This window comes from Zea mays, chromosome 1 (genome assembly GCF_902167145.1).
Source record: "Zea mays cultivar B73 chromosome 1, Zm-B73-REFERENCE-NAM-5.0, whole genome shotgun sequence".
In the NCBI taxonomy this organism is placed as follows: domain Eukaryota; kingdom Viridiplantae; phylum Streptophyta; class Magnoliopsida; order Poales; family Poaceae; genus Zea; species Zea mays.
In genome coordinates, this window is record NC_050096.1 from 47,281,556 (window position 1) to 47,301,203 (window position 19,648).

The 19,648-nt window shown below is 40.7% G+C and overlaps 3 protein-coding genes across 8 annotated transcripts; 2 read left to right on the forward strand and 1 right to left on the reverse strand.

The window, feature by feature from the left end:
* Positions 1 to 4,202: 4,202 nt before the first annotated feature.
* LOC103644605 (uncharacterized) lies at positions 4,203 to 12,354 on the reverse strand. Its single transcript, XM_020541438.1, has 5 exons — positions 12,283 to 12,354; positions 10,956 to 11,247; positions 10,085 to 10,551; positions 9,963 to 10,005; positions 4,203 to 5,883 (listed from the first exon to the last, which is right to left on the reverse strand). Exons 1-5 carry the CDS (start codon positions 12,352 to 12,354, stop codon positions 5,867 to 5,869), a joined length of 891 nt encoding a protein of 296 aa, XP_020397027.1. The 3' UTR covers positions 4,203 to 5,866.
* On the forward strand, positions 11,509 to 16,935 carry LOC100304323 (NAD(P)-binding Rossmann-fold superfamily protein). Of its 6 annotated transcripts, none has more exons than XM_020537527.3 (12): positions 11,561 to 11,758; positions 11,945 to 12,058; positions 12,301 to 12,427; positions 13,140 to 13,264; positions 13,937 to 14,050; positions 14,138 to 14,245; positions 14,343 to 14,434; positions 14,790 to 14,931; positions 15,474 to 15,601; positions 15,685 to 15,814; positions 15,969 to 16,113; positions 16,398 to 16,935. In XM_020537527.3, the coding sequence occupies exons 3-12, from the start codon at positions 12,388 to 12,390 to the stop codon at positions 16,622 to 16,624; spliced, it is 1,251 nt and encodes a 416-aa protein (XP_020393116.1). In that variant the 5' UTR covers positions 11,561 to 11,758; positions 11,945 to 12,058; positions 12,301 to 12,387; the 3' UTR covers positions 16,625 to 16,935. The 6 variants fall into 6 exon arrangements, with proteins under 6 accessions (XP_020393115.1, XP_020393116.1, XP_008681375.1 ...); XM_008683153.4 differs by having other exon boundaries at positions 15,474 to 15,574; XM_020537526.3 differs by having other exon boundaries at positions 11,509 to 12,058.
* A 906-nt stretch (positions 16,936 to 17,841) lies between these two features.
* LOC103644606 (uncharacterized) lies at positions 17,842 to 18,860 on the forward strand. Its single transcript, XM_008667784.2, has one exon. The coding sequence runs from the start codon at positions 17,859 to 17,861 to the stop codon at positions 18,858 to 18,860; it is 1,002 nt and encodes a 333-aa protein (XP_008666006.1). The 5' UTR covers positions 17,842 to 17,858.
* The last annotated feature ends 788 nt before the right edge of the window (positions 18,861 to 19,648 follow it).

A 19,648-nucleotide genomic window follows, 5' to 3' on the forward strand; every position in this document is an offset into this window, starting at 1 on the left:
GGGAATAAGAGTCACCACACCAAAATTAAGTCTCTCAATGTTAAGAGTGCCAGCATGAAAATCTTGAAATAGTTTAAACAGATCATTTTTAATCGTGTCCCAAAACTCCTGAAAAAATTCAGCAGGGATGTTATCAGGCCCAGGAGCTCTATTATGTTTCATAGAAAACACCACCTCTCTAATTTCCTTCATGTCAAAAGGTCTAGTCAGATATTCTTTGTCAGTATCTTCCAACATTTTCATATCCAAATGATTTAGATTCATATTAGATTCTTGAGAATGACCAAACAGATTTTGGTAAAAAGAAGTCGCCAAAAGATTTATCTCAACATCATCCTGAGCAATTCTGTCTTCATGAGTAAGAGTCACCATTTTAAGCTTCCTTCTCTTACACTTGGCAAGAAGATGAAAATATCTAGAATTTTCATCACCCTCCAAAATGAATTTATCACGAGCTCTCTGTTTGAGCTTAATTCCCTCCTCATCAACTAATTTCTTAAGAGTCAATTCCAGATCAAGCTTCTCCATCCTATCATTCTCCGACAAGCCCTGACTTCACTGATTTTCTCAAACATATCTATTTTATCCAAAATTTCTTGTTTCAATTTCTTGTATTGCCCTTCAATATTAATATTCCAACCTTTGAGCATTTGCTTCAAACGTTTAGTTTTCGTTTTCCAAATGTCAATACTTTTTTATCTTTCACTGACATAGACCAATTGTCTATCACTTTTTTTGTGAAAATCTGGTCTAGTCTTCCAACATAATTCATATTTGAAAATTCTACTGCCAGTTGAGACAACATCCGTTTGGATGCACAAAGGAACATGGTCAGAAAAGGATCTATTCAAACCCCGGACAATAATATTATTGTAAGCAAGATCCCATTCAGGACTAGCCAGGAATCTATCCAACTTTTCAAAAGTAGGGTCCATCCTGTTATTCGACCATGTGAACAATCTGTTGTTCATATCAAACTCCACAAGACCATTCTGTTCAATTATACTGTTAAAGAGGAAGCTCCACGTATTAACACCACCCGGCTTGTTCTTTTCATTTGCTTTTCTAATAATATTAAAGTCACCCCCAACAAGCAAAGGAGCACGACTTCTCGAGCAAAATGACGAAAACTCACTCAAGAATCTGCATTTGTTCTCCTTCTGAGCAGCACCATACACATTGACAAAGTTCCATATAAGATTTTTTTCTCTATGAAAGATCAAGGTACGAATCATGAATTCACCAATTTCGTTTTCACGCACATCAAACACATTAGTATTAAAACCAACCAATAAACCACCAGACCTACCATTAGGGGGGGCAAAAAACCAAGCAAAAGGCTTGCTGCATGCCAGCGAAGCCAGCCAAGAATCACTAAAATGACTTTTTTGAGTTTCTTGCAAACCAATTAAATCAACTTTCTCATCTCTAATGAGTTCTTTCAGAAACTGAACTTTAGTACTAGTCCCAAGACCCTGACAATTCCAAATGAGACCTATCATCAGAAATGGTCAGGGGGGAGACCAAAATTCTCTGCTTCCCGTTTTTTATTAGGTGTATACCTAATTTTGGGGGAAGCTTTTTTTTGCTGTTTTTTTTACGATGTTTGATTTTTCTTCCTTTTCTAAGGACCATAACATCCAGGAGATCATAATCAATATCGTTCTCATAATCAATATGGACATTACTATCCACATCGTCTATATCATCATCAACTGGTTCCTCAAATTTTTTACTTCCACATGACTGAATAGCCAGAATCTTTCTGGACATTTCTAAATCTTTTATCAACTCAATATTAGCAATGGCAGAGGAAACAGAAGGACCCAAACAGACTCCAATTCTATTAGAAATATCAAACAAATTTTCATTGCTAGTATTAAGTAAGGAAAAGGGATTATTATTCATACCTTTATTAAGGAAGGCGTCTTTAGCTTCAGCTCTAGAAATAGCCTTGTCTGTCACCTTGATGTCTTCATTCTTCTCTAATCTTGAACTCTTTCTTATACCATCGGAGGTAGCCACCAGGGACTCACTTGATTTTTTTTCCCACCGGATCCTGCTTTTCTTCCTTAGATAATGGAATTGAAATCACCTCCCCCACTTTAGCTTGGAAATCAGTATGCATTTCCTCCATATCTTTTGCAAATTCTTCAAGTTATTGAGAACTTAACAGATCATCTTCATTAGGGTCAAAATCAACTTTCTCATCACTAAGATCTTCCAATCTCATAGCATCACCTGAAATATTTTTAGGACTTTCCATGAAAGCTTCTGATTGTTTAAAATAATCTTTGCCCTGGGAGGAAGTTTCTCCCACCTTAAGATTTGGTATAGGATCTTCATCACAACCTTCATCATCATTTCTAGGTTTTTTCCCAGATTTATCAAACATCGGATCATTTATCCCATGAATATCAACAGAGGCTCTCTTACCCAAATTAATTGTATCATCATTCCATCCTTCATCGCTTATGGATTCAATTCTGAAATATATGTCATAGAGAAAAGGTTTCACAGCCACTTCAACAACTGGCGGAATCATAGCCACGCTCTTAATATGGACTTTAAAGCGCACAATATCCTCGGAATCCAAAGACATAAGATCAACTTCCTCAACAACCCCAATCATGGAACCAATTTCACAAATTGACTGATAATTCTGTAATTCTTCAGGAACATTCTCAGCCACTATCCATGCAGTATGTAACCTAGATTTAGGTTTAGCACGAGAACTCCATGGGACAACTACTATCTTAGCACCAGACATCTTCATCTTAAGTTCAGGAAAGCTTATCATCTCATCAAGACGTTCTTGAGAGGGGAATTGCATTAAAAAACCAAAGTGGCATTTTGTAGCCTTCCAAGATTTACCCCAGGGAAAATGGAAACCAAAGTCTTTCGCCAACTCATCAGCAGATACTAAACCCTCAATCACCTTAACCAATCCAATGAAAACCCTTTTTGGTTTTTTGGAAATAGGTTTAGCAAAGTGAGAGAGATAGAATCCAAGACCATCAGCAGCCATGCCTACTATGGGCATATTCGGCTTGCTCTGCTTTGGCAGCACACATCTAGCTGTGACATGAGTATCTTTGCGACAAATATCACACCATAAAGTATTGAAGCAATTTCTAGCATGATGACCATCAACCCCACATTTTTGGCAGAAAGCAGGACGAGCCGGATCAATTTCTTTCTTCAAAGAAGATGGAGATACGATGGGATTACCTGATTGAATGCCATCTCCAGATGAAGAAGACATCAATCCATCCTGAGGGTCAGATTTGCCAGCCTGCGGCTTCAATCTCCAACTCATGTTGCGGTTGCGGTTCCAAGATTGGGAACCATGCGCAGAATCCTTTTGTCCCCAACGATCCCAAGAAGGATTGGGGACGTTCTTGTTCTTCGGATCCATCTCGCCAAGAATCTTGCAACTACGAACAGCTCTAGATCCCACCCGAGGCCACTCTTCTTCAAACACCGGCGGGCGCAGGGGAGTTACGCACCAACCACCATGAAAACCAGATCGGGTAAAGACAGGGAGCGACCAAAGACGCGAGAGGAAAGCAGTGCAGTGATGGAAGGAGTGCGAACCCACATAGTCCGGAGGAAACCCTAACCTCGACTTGGGAGACTCAGAGCCAGGAGACGCGACAGGAGGAAGAAACCCCACCGAATGGGCTAGGGTTTGGGCAAGCGGCGCGATCCCCTGACTCCAACCCGACCAATAACCCGAGGACGCAGAAACAGCCAGCGTGCACTTACCTTGGGCCTCAAAGCGAGAAGCAGGCGCCGGCCCAACGAATGCACCATGGGACGCACCTTGCACATCCTGAACAGTGACGCGCGGAGAAGACGGAGCCCCGGCCCAGGGAGCTTTACGCCTTTTCTTTTTCGCCATCCTCCCCTCTCTCCCTAGAGTCTAGAGTACTCAGCTCGCGTGCAGTCTTTAGATTAGTGAAATGATCTTTTTTTCCTTTGGCCATACTGTAAAGAGGGACATAAATTGATATCTTCAACTAGTCAGTCCAATGACTAGACGTGATGTACACTTGTGATAACTAGCGCTAGGTAGCTCCATAGAAGTCCAAGACAAGGTTGAGAACATATCTAACACAAACAACACATGAATTGGATGAGTTGGTGGTATATACATCGGACCTTTTCACCGACATGATGAATGGTGCACTAGATTTTAGTTAAAGAAACCAACGCATCACCTTGGCTTCTGGTGTGCATTTCATGTATTGCACCAGGCATGAGATGTTTAGAGACAGTAGCCTAGCTAGGTAACCAGTGCATTCAACATACATGTCATAAATTGTTAGCTTGACCTAGTCGAGTCCAATGAGTGGATTTGATGCACACGTGTGAAAACTAACGCTAGGTTGCTCTATAGAAGCATAATACAAGGTTGATAACAAATCTAACTCAATGAGCGCATGAATTAGATGAGTTGATGGTGTTGCATGTGCACCAAATGTGTCATATATGAATTAGTTTCCTATATGCATCGAACTTGTTTATTGATGTGAACAATGCATTGGATTTCAGTTAAAGAAATCATCACATCATATTGGCGTCCAATGTGCATTGGACGTGTTGCACAGGAGATGGGCTATTGAGAAATAGTAGTCTAGCTAGGTAGCCAACACACTCACTAGACGTGTCTGGTGGTGCATCGAACTTCTCACCAGACAAGATCTATTTGTTAATAAAGTCCTAGGTGGTCAGCTCTGGTCTTACCGTACATCCCATATAGTTAATGGCTAGTTTTGTAACTAACTATTGCATCCTCACTACGTGTGGCCAGTGTGGAGAATAGGGTTGCACCGAACACATCTGGTGCAATCATGAATGATGAATGGAGAAGCAACAACTTGCTCTTGCCTTGGGGCTATATATACCCCTCTTGATCTACCAAGGCAAGGTGCTCCTTGTTTATCCTGTGAAATATTGGTCTAGTGGTTGGTCTATATACCAGCAGGTGTGGATTCAGACCATTTTTTTGGTGTCCTGTGACACCAATAGATTTTAGCAATCTCCACTAGAATGTATACTTGTTAGTGCTTAAACGAGTTGATGTCTTGATGATACTATAATTTAATGAAGATGACATCAATGATTGTTTTGTCTAGATCCACTCCTTCAGACTTCACTATAGCCAACACGTCGGCGACCACATTGAGCACCAGTTTGCAACTTTCCTTTACAAGTTGCACATTCACCTTGTTGGGGCGCTCTCCCATCTTTCTAGCGATTTGGAAGAAGTCGAGGAAGACGACGACAATATCTAGGACATAGGACCCCACCTTGATCGACCCAAGACCTTTCAGGCGCAGGGGCGAAGATACATAATGGGTGGTGGGTGCACATGCACCCAAAAACAAAAAAAACAGTCATAATGATCAATTTCTCACTATATAAGCACCACCTACATTTTATATCTATATATCTACAAAAGAGGTATACCTTTTTCATAATTGCTCTAGCTTCGTCACTGATCACCCATAGATCGTCTGTTCGAGGGAGTTCGAGAACGAGGTGCTCTCCCTATTAGTCATCTTATGAGATGATCAGATCGGAGCGAGCCTCCGGGTGGTCGTCACCTTGCTGATGCGACGACATGTCATTGTGCAGGGTTCTGGTGGGGGGATCACGCTCGCCGCTCGCGCGCGTCCTTCTAGCGCCCTCGACCGCGTTGCGTCGGTTAGGATGTCATCGTCAGCGAGCCGAGCACGGCCGTCGCTACGGAAAGCTGACCGGCCGGCAAGGCGACCCGTGCCCGTGCATGCGCCTGCTTAATCTTTTCACGCGCAGCGCAGGTACCTGCAACTGCAAGGGGGCGGGCGGTGGATCCGTTTCAAATGCGATCTGCTCCTGCATTTAGATATTAGTGATAGGAGGCCAAGAGAGAGTAGTATTACGATGTTGTCTATAAATTATTTGTAGGATAAAACATTCTTAAGGTCATGTAATGATATGCTTTGCTTATTGGTTGGGCTAGCTACAATGGGATACTTCTTCTATAATGAATGCTATGGAGTATTAAGCTATCTGCTCATGCTTTGCCATGTGTCCTTGGTCAAACAAACTTCAGTGATTCCTATTAGCCGCAGAATGGCTTTAGATAGAGAACAGATATAGAATAAAACTATATATATATAGTTCACAACAGATTGAGTTATGCTCTTCTATGTTGTATATTCTGTGTCAAAGTAAAATTCAGAGCAGATTTTGGGAATATTTAGAGACAGACCGGCAAACTAAAATATTATAACCAGTTGTTTATGGCACGTATGTACGGCAATTGTTCATGGTAATTTTTTTTCTTCCAAATGAGCACGTTCCTTTGACGCGGAGACGAGACAAGGGAGGGGCTGTGTGCTGCAGCCTGCAAGTCTACAACGAGAAACGAGACGGATATGACATGGTCACATGGATATGGATAGAAGGTACTAGAACCGTTGTGATTCGTGAGGATCTTTTTAACCATACAGTATATAAGTGTATAACATAGAATTAATGTTTCCACACACTACCTTTTCTAAACTATGATAAATAAAAAAGAATGGGTAAAGTACTAAACACTGCTCATACTTATAAGTATTTTTAAAGGCAAGACTGCCAAAATCTTGAAATTAACGAAGTTCTCGCACATGGAAAACGTCGGCTACCACCATGTTCGCTGTGACTTGCTGATACGATTATAGTTGTGGCTTCTACAGTATTATGTCTCTATAAATTATAGCTGCAACAGTTCGAACAACTACAACAGTTGCATAGGTAGCCGACATGCTATACTGTTACAGGACAAATGCCATTAAATTTTAACCTAATTATTTCCAGAAAAAATGATTTTAGAACCTAAGTTATTATTGAAGGTTTGGTTAGACTATCTTCAGCTTCAGCAGACTTCTTACCTTACTCATTATCTTACTCTACATTTCAAACTTCGATATACAAAAGTATAAAATAGTAGCGTTTACATGGGCTGCCGTCTTAAGCAATGACGTGCGGTGGGGCTGCCAGTGCCAGCCAGATGCATGGCAGCCTGAGAAAGACGGCGTATGGACCCTGAAAAGCATGGTCCTCGGATTGTTGACCATATATGTCAATTGCATGTTGCTGCCCCATCAGGCAAGAGTGATTCCTAGGGTGGGAATGGGATAAGCTTATCTCAGAGACGAGTTATGGCTGATGATTGCTTCTCGGCACAAACAAAATATCTCAAAGTTCCGTCAATCGTTCTTCATGTCAAATGATCCATCAGCCTTGTTGGTTATATATGCTTATGCATTGTGGGGCCATGTGTTAGCTGAAAATGTGTGTAACGACGCTAAACGAAGGATAATATTTTGTTTGTGTCTCGTCTATGTTCCTGAAATAGTAGTTTGCAGTTTTTTGTCCTTAAAAGAGCAAGAATAATAATATAGGGCATGTTCGGTTGTTAGGGATTGGAGCTCCAGATTGATTCCTAGCTAGATTATTTCTCTAATTTATATAGATTTTGAACAAATCCATGTTTATTCTTGTAGAAGCGACCGGGCCCTAAGGATATTTAGAGTCTACGTTCCTGTCCGTTCATGCTGACTCGGCCGCCTTCATCACTCGTTCGCATGGTGCCATCGGCCGGGCATTGCCGCCACACGTACAGGACATATACAGATGCGCGCACAGGTGGGCAGGAGTAAGCGTACATCAACATCGTCATCGTAAGATGCTAGCAAGTAACGGGGAACGAGAGAGCAGACTCCAGCGACGGATCAACGCACGGGCCGCCTAACAGCGCCATCTCAGAGCAACTTCAATAGTTATGTAAATTTTAGCTATCTAAATCACAGATTTAAAAAGTTGCTGAATAATTTTAAGAGTAAAAAAAATATGAGTTCTCGGATAGTTCTCTAAATATCGATTGTAGTTTTATGTTATATATGTTCATATAAAAAAATAAAGTTACAAACGTCATCAATTATATTCATTATCTCTATAATGTAATCAACATTTTTGTTTAGTGAGTTACTAAATAGTTGCCAAATGTAGAGAAGAAATAAGGTTAGATTAGAAATTGTTAAATTTAGAAAATTCATTTAGAGAACCGTTGGAGAAGAGTTTTTGTATTAACTACATAAATTATTGATTTAGGAAGTCTTTTAAAGAATTACTGTAGTTACTCTAATAGTAGCAAGTACTACTAGGATTCTCGACGAGTCCTGCTAGCCGTTGTCTCCTAGTCAAATGCTCCATTAGTCAGTGCCTCAGTGGAGTAACTAGCGCCGCACCTGCAGTTTGTTACGGACCAGCAACACCCAAGAAAGCCCTGCTTCATAACCCAACCCAGCCCACAAGGTTATGGCGCTGCCTCTGGTCGGCCTTGATCGGTTCCATGGGCCGGCTCACGGACTAGCATCCTGATAAAAAAAGACCCCTACATTGCGGCTTAGCATATGTCTTCCGACTGCACCAACACAAGGTTATGGCTTTTGACTTTATCTTTTACCCTCCAAAAACCAAAAGTCAAATTAAAGGGTTGGATCTAAGAAATAACCTTTTTCTAAAAATCGATTTTCTGGTAGTGCAAAATCAAAAGTACACTTCTATTAGTGGTTTTCGGATTGAACTGCGAAAATATATATGGAAAAAAATTAGCGACTTTTAGTGGTTTCCACCAAACGTTTTTTTAGTCTTTTAACAGTTCACAAACACAACAACTTTTTTTCACAACCTACAATAACTTTTTCACAGCCACGGCCCAACCAAACAGACTCTAACGCTCCGTTCTCATTCCCTATCCCATTCTCTATTTCTAGATTCAAAATTGAACTACTACCTAAAGATCAGGAACTATTGGAGACGAAGTTGGTTTTTACTCTCAATAGTTACTTAACAAATTGCTAAACATGAGTTTAGGAAGCCTTTTTAAGAGAACTATTAGAGTTTTTTTTAAGGGAGATGAAGTTTAAACCGATGATTTTGATGGTGTATTAAGTATGAATGCAATTTGTTTAGTGGATTTAATAAAGATTACTAGTGTTGGGTGATTTCGTTAGTGAGTTTTGTAAAGTTTAAACTGATATGATTTGATTAGAGCACATCCAATAGTTCCCATAAAATTTACTCCCTAAATACATGTTTAGCAACTTTGTAAATTACGTTTAGAGAGTAAAACAAACTTGACCTCCAATAGATCCTGAAATATAGGGAGCCTTATCTCATTTGAATCTAGGTGGACCCACATTGCAATTTAATCCTGTCATCAAAACCCTCGCAAGCAACAGAAACGCCCCAATCTGTTCGTCCGGCCACCGCCGCGCAGTGCCGCGAACCTGGCCGTACGAACGCCGAGCCTCTCCAGTTTGGACACAAAAAGCAGACATTCTCCTCCATCGAATTGCAATTGCCAGAAGGTACAAAATCTGCCCAAAGTTTGTACGATCTAGTGCATGCAAGTATTATTTAGGCTCTAGTGCATGCAAGCTGATGCACATATGTTGCTGTCTCATCTAACTTTGGCTACTGTTATATATTGTAGTGTTTTAAAATCAAGTGATGAGTAATAGTAGATCGTTGTCATCTAGATTACTAGATGAATCTTCATTGGATGACGAGGAGGATTTCATACTTTGTGCTGCACAAATCCTTCAAAATGTTTCGCAAGTGCATAGAAAGCCAGGAGGCTCTGTTCCAGGTCATGCATATATTTATCGGAATATAGAAGCCGGACATGCGAGATTGTACCAAGATTACTTGGCTCATAATCCTACTTATGGTCCAAACTTGTTTCGGCGGAGGTAACAATGTGTTTTATTTCTTTTGTTTACTCTATGGCTTATTTATAGTACGAATGTCTTACTCATTTTAATTGCCACAGGTTTAGGATGAATCGAACATTGTGGTTAATTGCCATTTTGGTTGATTTCTCAATAACATCCAGCAATATCTAAACTGAAATGACTTACTGTGGGCATCTTGAGATTTGAATAGTTTCTCAGCCTGATCCACCTGAAAGGGATAAAGGTATATCGATTAGAGATAAAATTCAGAACTTAAAAAAATACATAACCTGTGTGTGATGTAGTACCCTGTCATGAATTGTTAGCCCACTTTGATTTCTATTCTCAATACTGTTGATACAACCACAAAATTTGCTCACTGCGTCTTGAATAGAACTCCAGCGATGCAACAATGACCCCTCACTACGTTCTGCATAATTTCTTGTCTTCTCATCATTTCTTCTGTTCTCCTCATACAATACGTAAATCCTTTTCCAAAATGTTCCTCTAGTTTGATTTGTCCCTTGAGTAGGATTTGTACTGACATTCAACCAAGCTGAAACAAGCAGTCTATCCTCATCCTCACTAAATTTTTTACCTTTTGCCTTATGATTTTGCTTGGATGACATGTTCAGATCCCTTACTACTGGAGGAGTCTGCTGCAACTCAATTGAAGGAGTATGCTGCAACTCAATTGGAGTTTCTGGTATATCTTCAAAAGTATCGAAACCTCCATTAATAAGATTGGTATAGTAGGAACGATCACCTTCCATTTCTGCAAACAATTAAAATATATGTAAATGACACTAGGATGATATGCATTCACTGAACAAAGTTTTATAAACAATGCATAAAAAATATTTGAGAATGTGCTCTCAAAACATAGCGAAAAAAGGAAGGAAACATGTACAGGGTGTTCTCAAATTGCACAGAGTATAATTGCAATGCCTCGGTTGAGAAACGTTCAGCACAACGGAGCACCCGGCGGCGGCGAGCGCGCTGACCGGCCACGACGCGATGGCGGACGACAGCTTCTTGGTCTTGCGGTCTGTCGCGTGGTCCGCGGCCACCGCGACTGCGGCAAGAGCTCCCCTGCTTCCCCTCATCTCTCCCCTACCTTCGATTCAAACTCTCCGTCTCTCCCCAAACTGCAGCATACAAAGGGGAAAAAATCCTCACCACACTGCACCGCGCCCAAATCTTGGGTTGCTTGGTTCGCCATGGCCGATCCGCCGGCCCCGGATGCCCAGCCGGAGAAGCCGCCAGTCATCTGCGCCGCGACGGTGACGTTGCCTCGGTTGAGAAGCCCCACGACGCGCCGCTCACGCCGGAGCCGGATGCGACTACAATGAGAGAAGTGGAGGAGGACCAAGCTGCGACGGTCGCCAAGGATAGGGCCACGCTGAGGACCCAACCGGCGGTGGCGACGAGGAGAACTATTGGGGGCGGCGGGATATGTTGGAGGGGCTGTCTAGTGGGCGGCGGGGAGGCAAAAACAGATAAAATGGCGCGCAAAATAAAAAAAATTAGCGCCAAATGGATTTCGAGAGTGGGAAAAGCTTTGCTAAATGTAGAGACTAAATTGGGTGGGATGGAAACTTGGTAAATTTAGCAACTTAATTTAAGGAACTGTTGGAGAAGAGTTTTTACAAAAATTCTCTAAATTACTTGTTTAGCAAATCATTTTGGGAACTATTGGAGGTGCTCTTAGGTGGGCACCATGTGTCACTTACTCACTTACCAATTTAGCATTTGTTTTCATTTTTTCCCCTCACCTTCGGACCTTCCTCCCCTCCTCCGACCCTTTTCACGCGCGACGCCTTCTGCGCCCCCGCCGCCCAAGACTCGTCACCAACCCGCAGCGAGCCTCCTCCACTGACGCCCCCTATCTTCCCCTCGCTGCAGCTCTCTCGTTGAAGAGCTGCATCCCCAGTCAGTGCTCAGCCCGCCGAAGGATCGGTCTCCTTGGCGGCCTCCCCGCGGTGCTCCTCCCCGCCCTCCTCTCTCTTTTCCTCGCTGCAGCCACGGATCTTGGTGGCAGGGACGCCACATCATTTCCCAGAATTCAAACGGCGCGGAAGAGCACATACGCTCGTTCCTTGTTCTTACTCCCGTTCATCCGTTTCTCCCCCATCTCTCTCTCATTTGTTTCCTTCGACGACGAATAGGCGAGTGCAGCCGCCCTTCTCCAGGTTTTCACCTGCGACGAGCATCCACCAAGTACGCCCGCCTCCTTCTGCCCCCCTTCCTGCTGTGCGAAGCCGAGCACCCCGGACTCTAATGTAAGCTATTGTATTCGGATCTGACCCGTTGTAAGTATACACGTGATACCTGCTAACTTCGAGTTTTTGCGAACATTACTGGGTGGTCCGCCTGCCACAAATCCGGTATTGCTGCTTATGGTTTGAATTGTAATCTTTGTGATCTGTTTTGCCTGTCCCGTCGCCGATCATCACTGCATTTCGTTGAGATGGAATGATTCTGTACCAGTACAATTGATGCATACCATCTGATGGTTCTGCAGTTGATCTTCTGGCTGGAAATTCACGTTGACGGTGGCGAGTAGGGCTTCTACCATCGGTAGCCTCATCTCAAGGAGCAAAATTCTTCCATGATCCCTTTAAACCGGAGGACAAGCCTGCCCAGGGCTGGTAGATCTCGATGTCCTTTGTCTCGGTTATTACTGTTGCTTTAAATTACTAGTGACTAACGATATGCCCTCTTAACCCCACGGTCCTTTAAGCATATGTGCTCACCACCATTGGCCTTTGTTTATGTTTATTTGAACCATCTAATGCATGCCCCCATGAAGGAAACTGAATATTTTTTAGTGTTTCACTCAAAAAGTTATCCTTTTTGCCTTACAATGGGCTTCACTTGGTGTACAAGCACATGCTAGCTTTTCAAAGGTGCTATTTACGTGCATTTATGAGTGCAACTTTGATTTTGTATGGCAAATAGTATATTTTCTGGCAGTATTTTCCTTTGTAGAATGTTCCTGAGCAATAGTTCCTTTCTGCAATCCAAAAGACGTGTTTCTTCTGCCTGAAGTAATGCTTGTTATGTGCACATTAAGATTTCAGTTGCTAGAAAGACAGGCAAGTTGAGCTAAAGCTATTAGGTGCAATATTTCAGTCGAAGTCAGGTGGATGTGTATAGCTCTTTATTAGATACATCTCTAAGCAAAGAGCAGCCACTTTGCTAAGATCACATTCCAAGGCAATGCCAGAGTATACTTGTACTGCATGTTATAAGTAACAGCAGGATTATTTGGGTATCCATCTATCTATCTGGTCATGAGTGTGCTTCATTTGTAATCATTGTATGTATGACCGGTCCCTTGTATGTTGCTCTTGTTGACAGGGATGGACTACTTTGATGCAAGGCGGAAGCCTCATAATGTTGGTAAAATCATTGCAGCCCTGGTCCTCACAACACTCTGTATATTTGTTCTGAAGCAATCTCCTGGTTTTGGTGGCAATAGTGTGGTAAGATGTCCATGACTCCATGTTTCTTTTACCTTTTCCATCTTATCATGTTCCTTTCAATAAACTTTCCAAACCACTTTCTACTCATGTTTCATATCATAAATTACAAAACAGTTAATGTTCCTATGGGTAGTGACTTTGTAACCTCTTAGAGTCTCCCCCTCGTTTTGTTTTCTTGTAATGTACATCATCAACTAGATATGTTACTTTGAAGAAGTTTTAGAATATGCAGCAAAGCTTGTCTGGTATCTTGTCATGGAATACACATTTGGGTAATGAGAAAACAGAAGTGAAGAGCACCATCCTACTTGTTTCCCTCACATATCTCTGTACCTTCTTGTGGTGGTGCTAACGAACAGATGATGAAAGATTGAAAGTGATCCCTCCAGCCGATAGTCTTTGTTATTGCAGTTCCTTTTACCCTAGGCCATTTCCAACTTGATCTTTCATACATGTGTTTGTTGCCTCTGCTTGGTTTTGGCAGTTGAGACCTGAGTGACATCATGACAATTTCAGTTATCTTCCTAGAGATTGTATTTTGTTTCACGGCACCCAAGCAATCTGGATAATCAATGTTGATTTGTACTTTGTATACAAAAAATAGTTGAATCTGTTAATACTCTGATTCGCAACTCTAAAGCTGACTGTGCTGTGGTGTGTATATTCCTGCAGTTTTCTCGCCATGAACATGGGGTTACCCACGTCTTAGTAACAGGAGGAGCTGGTTATATTGGTTCACATGCTGCTTTAAGGCTCTTAAAGGATAACTATCGAGTTACTATCGTGGTAATCAAGTTTTTCTTTGTACTAAATCTGTGAATTAAGTGTTATTTAAGTCTTCTCTGCTGATGCAATGTTTGGTTCATCATGTAGGATAATCTATCTAGAGGAAACATGGGAGCAGTAAAGGTTCTGCAGGGCTTATTTCCGCAGCCTGGGAGACTACAATTCATCTTTGCTGATCTGGGGAACCAGAAATCTGTATCCTCATTTATGCTTCTAAAGCTGCTTTGCTTGTGCCTTTTCTGCTTATGGAGAGTTACATCCAAAGTCTTCTTTTCACTTAACTGGCTGCCAGGTCAACAAGATATTTGCTGAAAATGCATTTGATGCTGTGATGCACTTTGCAGCTGTTGCTTATGTGGGAGAGAGCACATTGGAACCCCTTAGGTAAGTCAGTTGTTGTTACCTTATCACTGATATTGGAATATAGGATCATCTTATATAGAAATGCCTGAACATGCCTGGCCACTTGGCAAGAGAAAATGACATCAAGTATATATTACCTTGTGATGGCCTTCCTGTTGATCTTTTACTTAGCTCTAATGGCACCTCTCTTTCTCTCTGACTAAACAATGTATTTAAATGAATTGTTTTGCCTTAATTGATGGAACGCTGTATTAGTGATGTAATCATGGAATTACTATCAATATCTTTATGTATTTCTTACAGATTTAATTTAAAGATCGGTTTTAAAATATCTGAAACTTATGTAATGTTTCTAACCGTCTCAATAACTTAACAGGTACTATCACAATATTACATCGAACACACTACTGATTTTGGAGGCTATGGCATCTCATGGAGTCCAAACCCTTATTTACTCCAGTACATGTGCTACCTACGGAGAACCAGATAAGATGCCTATTACAGAAGCCACACCTCAGGTATTTTTGTTGAGAATTTGAGATGTCCTTTAATAAAGGCAAAAACCAGTACTTGTGCAAACTCAGTGCAAAATAAATAACAAAAGTCACAAAAAAATCTCAAAAATTTATGGATGTACTTCTTTGTCCACTCTACCACTGTATAAAATTTCAATGTCAAATTCATTATATATTAAAAGATTCAAAAAGAGAATTATGAAATATTTTTCACTTTTTTGTATCTCATATTTTTCTCTTTTTGTATCTCTTAACATATGATGAATTTGAACTTGAAATTTTATACAATAGTACAATAGGCAATGAAGTACATCTATAATTTTCTTGAGATTTTTTTTTTGACTTTTGTTAGTTGGTTTGTACGGAGTTTGCACGAAAACTTGGTTTGCACTATGTTATTTAGTCAGCTTGTTACTGAAAGAAATAGTTTTAGGTTGCCATCTAAATGTTGCATTCTTTCCTTCATTCTTTTTATGACTTTAGGTATCTGTGCAAACAGACATGCTGTCACACTACTAATTGGTTTATGTCTTACCTTGGCCTAGTTCCCTATCAATCCATATGGAAAAGCTAAGAAAATGGCAGAGGATATCATAATAGATTTCTCAAACTCAAAGGGAGCTGACATGGCTGTCATGATTTTAAGGTTAGAACCTTTTCTTCAGTTGCATAGGTTAGAACCTTTTCTCCAGTTGCATAGGTTAGAACCTTTTCTTCAGAAATTGGTTTAAATCGACATCTCGGCTTCTGCACCAGATATTTCAATGTTATTGGATCTGACCCTGAGGGAAGATTAGGTGAGGCTCCTAGGCCAGAACTTCGAGAGCATGGTCGGATATCTGGGGCTTGCTTTGATGCAGCATTAGGAGTCATTCCAGGATTAAAGGTAACTTTTTTGGTACTGTGTAGCAGTATCTGTGAAATAAAGCATAAGTTAGTCTATTGCTTCATGCCAAGTTGTGCATGATGTACTAGTAAGCACTTTTTTGTGAAAGCGTGCCGTAAGATGGAGCTGATGGTTATGCATGACCTTCCTGTAGGTTAAAGGAACAGATTATCCCACAGCTGATGGAACCTGCATAAGAGATTATATTGATGTCACAGATTTAGTTGATGCTCATGTGAAAGCACTCAACAAGGCAGAGCCTAGAAAAGTCGGCATTTACAATGTTGGAACAGGAAGAGGTTTGTCAACACAAGATTTATTTTGTTTATTTGAATAATTACATATGGAGGTTTATACACTGCACAGGTTGTAATAAATACTTTGCTTAACTTACATGGTAACAAGACATAGAGGCCACAAACAGTTAATCTGGGACAGCATATCTTTGTAGTATTTGAATAAAATATCTTCGTAGGGTCAATAGTGATTTGTGCATCAAGCTGTAAGACTGAAGTAAATCATCCCTGAAGTATTCTCTTGTAGCGTCATTATCACTTTGCTCTGATATATGCATGTCTTTCAGGTCGCTCAGTTAATGAGTTTGTTGATGCCTGCAAGAAGGCAACTGGGGTCAACATCAAAATTGAGTACCTCAACAGAAGGCCAGGAGATTATGCAGAAGTATACAGCGACCCAACAAAGATAAACAAGGAGCTCAACTGGACAGCTCATTATACCGATCTCAAAGAGAGCCTATCAGTCGCATGGAGGTGGCAAAAGTCGCATCCGCGTGGCTACGGGCCAAACTAAATATAGCCTGCTGATCTATAATTCACTTAATCGTCAATACATATTAGTTCTTTAGTTAGAGATACAAGATCTTGCTGCGATACTCCTCAAAATCAGTCCTTCGTATTCTTCTTTCTCTCGTCCTTTTTATTTCAAAAGTTTGCATTTTTGGCTAGCAGAAACATGAATGGTGATTTGGATGAAAAAAAGGACCTGTGATGACAATTTCATTGTTTCTGACACATTGTTGGTAAAAAAAATGTAAATTGCTTCAGCCAATGAGCTGCAAGATTGATTGAATTGAGTTAAGAAAAAAACTTGTGTTGCGATCCTTGATCTCCAGCAGTTTTTCCTATATAATCTCATATTTCAAACTTTATTATATAAATAGTGCAGTATGTAGTGTACAATATTGTTTTGCATGACCATATATACGGGTCTACGGATCAGTCTTAAGAGCATCTCCAAGAGAGTCCAAAAAATAATCTCCCAATACAAGGGAATAAGGATCTCCCTAAATCTCTTAATTCCATTCTATGGGTACCATCTCCAACAGATCCCAAGATTTTCTCAAAATCTAAATCCATAAAGGCCCACAAATGTCGTACCTACCTGCCATCTCAACCTTCCTGCGCGCACCTGCCATCTCAACCTTCCAGCGTCGCCACCAAACGTTCTGCGTGACGTACATTTCATTCTTTTGCTTGAAACTTGGTGGCATAGGGCATCGTGGTGGCGTTAATTTTTTCCCCAGGCGCTGTTGATTATTCCAGGTCGACGCCGGAAAGCTCATGTGAGACCACTTGTATTGATTATTGTTTTTGTTGTCGATTAAATCATGCGGAGCCGACCAGTCCATTTAATCAGAGTACATGCGATTATGTTTCATCTGGCTAAGCCACAGAGCCATGAATATTCGACAATCACTGTTGCAATTGAATGAGTCGTCATCAGACGATGATGACGAAATTAGTTTCACCGAGTATCATATCTTTCATCAGCCTTCACACAGTAAAAGAAAGCATGGTGGGTCTATCCTCGGACATTTAGTTAAATTTCGAGACAGACAAGCAGGACATGCAAGAATGTATCAAGATTACTTAGCGGACAATTCTACGTTTAGCTTAACTGATTTTAGACGAAGGTTGGTATAATTATCATTTGTTTATCTATTTTGGATCATGCGTAAATTATTTAACTATTCATATTTTCATTGACCAGGTATAGAATGAGTCGCGATCTATTTAAACGTATAATGGCTACAGTAGAAGATCATGATGACTACTTCAAGTTCAAGTTCAATGCAGCCGGTACACCTGGATTAAGTTGTTTCCAGAAAGTCACCGCGGTATTTCGTATGATAACATATGGAGTAGTTGCGGATGCTACAGATGAGTATGCTCGTATCGGAGAAAGTACGGTTATAGAGAGTCTGAAAAAGTTCGTGAAGGCAATTATTAAAGTGTTTGGGGATGAATATTTGAGAGCACCTAATGAAATGGATACATCTCGGTTACTTGCAATTGGACAAGAAAGAGGATTTCCAGGAATGCTTGGTTCTATAGATTGTATGCATTGGAGGTGGAAGAATTGTCCTTCATCATGGCACGACATGTATTCAGGCCATTTACATGAGCCTACAATTATATTAGAGGCTGTTGCTTCACAAAATCTATGGATTTGGCATGTATTTTTTGGTTTGCCTGGGTCGCACAATGATATCAATGTTCTTCACCGGTCACCACTATTTTCAAAACTTGCTGAAGGGCAAGCTCCACAAGTTTACTACAACATCAATGGACATGACTATACCATGGGTTACTATTTAGCTGACGGCATATATCCATCGTGGGCAACCTTTGTGAAAACTATACCAGAACCACAAGGGAATAAGCGAAAATATTTTGCTAAAGCCCAAGAAGCTGTAAGGAAGGATGTCGAACGTGCATTTGGAGTTTTACAATCCCGTTTTGCTATTGTTCGTGGACCGGCTCGTTTTTGGGATCAGGAAACATTAGGCGACATAATGAAAGCATGTGTTATTATGCATAACATGATTATTGAAGACGAGGGTGAAGTCGACCCTGATGAACGTTTTCAAGATGGTGGCGTTAATGTGCAGCCTTCCCATGATCAACATCCCGATTTCGACGAATTTATAGAGACACATCGAAAAATCAGGGACAAAGAAACTCATCATCAGCTGCAACAGGACCTTGTCGAGCACCTTTGGCAACATCATTCAGATCAGTATTGAAAACAGTTGCAACCAATTTTATATTTTTTAGTTGTTGTAATAAACAATCGGAGGTATTGTAATAAAAAGGATGTTCCAAATTTATCTTGAAAAGTTATGGAAAAACAAATACGAAACAATATTGTAGCACTAAACGGAAGCACCTGTATTCATAAGTATGTGAACTATCACTAGACACAAGCATCTTTATTCAGAACTAGGTGAACTGTCACTAGACACAAGCACATTTATTCAGAACTAGCTCTCATGTCAATACAGAACTTGTATTATGTGAAGATAAAGAACCACCTCATTTAGAAACATGGCGTTCGTAATTTGACTTTGTAATTTTTTGTAGAACTGTTGGAGGTGATCAGGCATGGAGGATAAGTCCAGTGTCATAATCCTTTCTTCCTCTAACATTTTCTTCATCTGTACCTCACTTTCCTTTACCTCTAGAGTTTTTGCCTCATTCGCAGCACGTACTTGTTCTGTAGCAGCCCTTAGTTGTTCAGTGTGTGCTCTTACTTGATCAAGCTGAAGCCTCTCTTTCTCTATTTCATATGCTAGTTGGAATCTATCCTCTTTTTTCTTTTCTTTTTCAGCATCAAACTCTTTCTTTTTATCCCATAAATGCTTAGAAGCCTCCAAGTAAGAATCAGATCCACCTCGACGTTGTGCTTCTTTAGCTTTTTTTATTCCAGCTGGCCTTTTAGGAGGTTCATCCTCTGCCCTTGTATTCTCATTAACAATATTACAGTTGCTTGAATCCTCGAATATTTGAGTGCAAATGCCAGGACTAGAATCCA

Bases quoted from the DNA above. Each gene is read 5' to 3' on its own strand.
- LOC100304323 (XM_020537526.3), top strand. From the start codon at position 12,388: ATGATCCCTTTAAACCGGAGGACAAGCCTGCCCAGGGCTG. The intron at 15,815-15,968 runs GTAACTTTTTTG...ACCTTCCTGTAG, and splicing joins GAGTCATTCCAGGATTAAAG to GTTAAAGGAACAGATTATCC. The intron at 16,114-16,397 runs GTTTGTCAACAC...CATGTCTTTCAG, and splicing joins CAATGTTGGAACAGGAAGAG to GTCGCTCAGTTAATGAGTTT.
- LOC103644606 (XM_008667784.2), top strand. From the start codon at position 17,859: ATGGCTACAGTAGAAGATCATGATGACTACTTCAAGTTCAAGTTCAAT.
- LOC103644605 (XM_020541438.1), bottom strand. From the start codon at position 12,354: ATGGTAGAAGCCCTACTCGCCACCGTCAACGTGAATTTCCAGCCAGAA. The intron at 11,248-12,282 runs GTATGCATCAAT...GCCGCCCACTAG, and splicing joins AACTGCAGAACCATCAGATG to ACAGCCCCTCCAACATATCC. The intron at 10,006-10,084 runs GTACTACATCAC...TATCCCTTTCAG, and splicing joins GGCTAACAATTCATGACAGG to GTGGATCAGGCTGAGAAACT.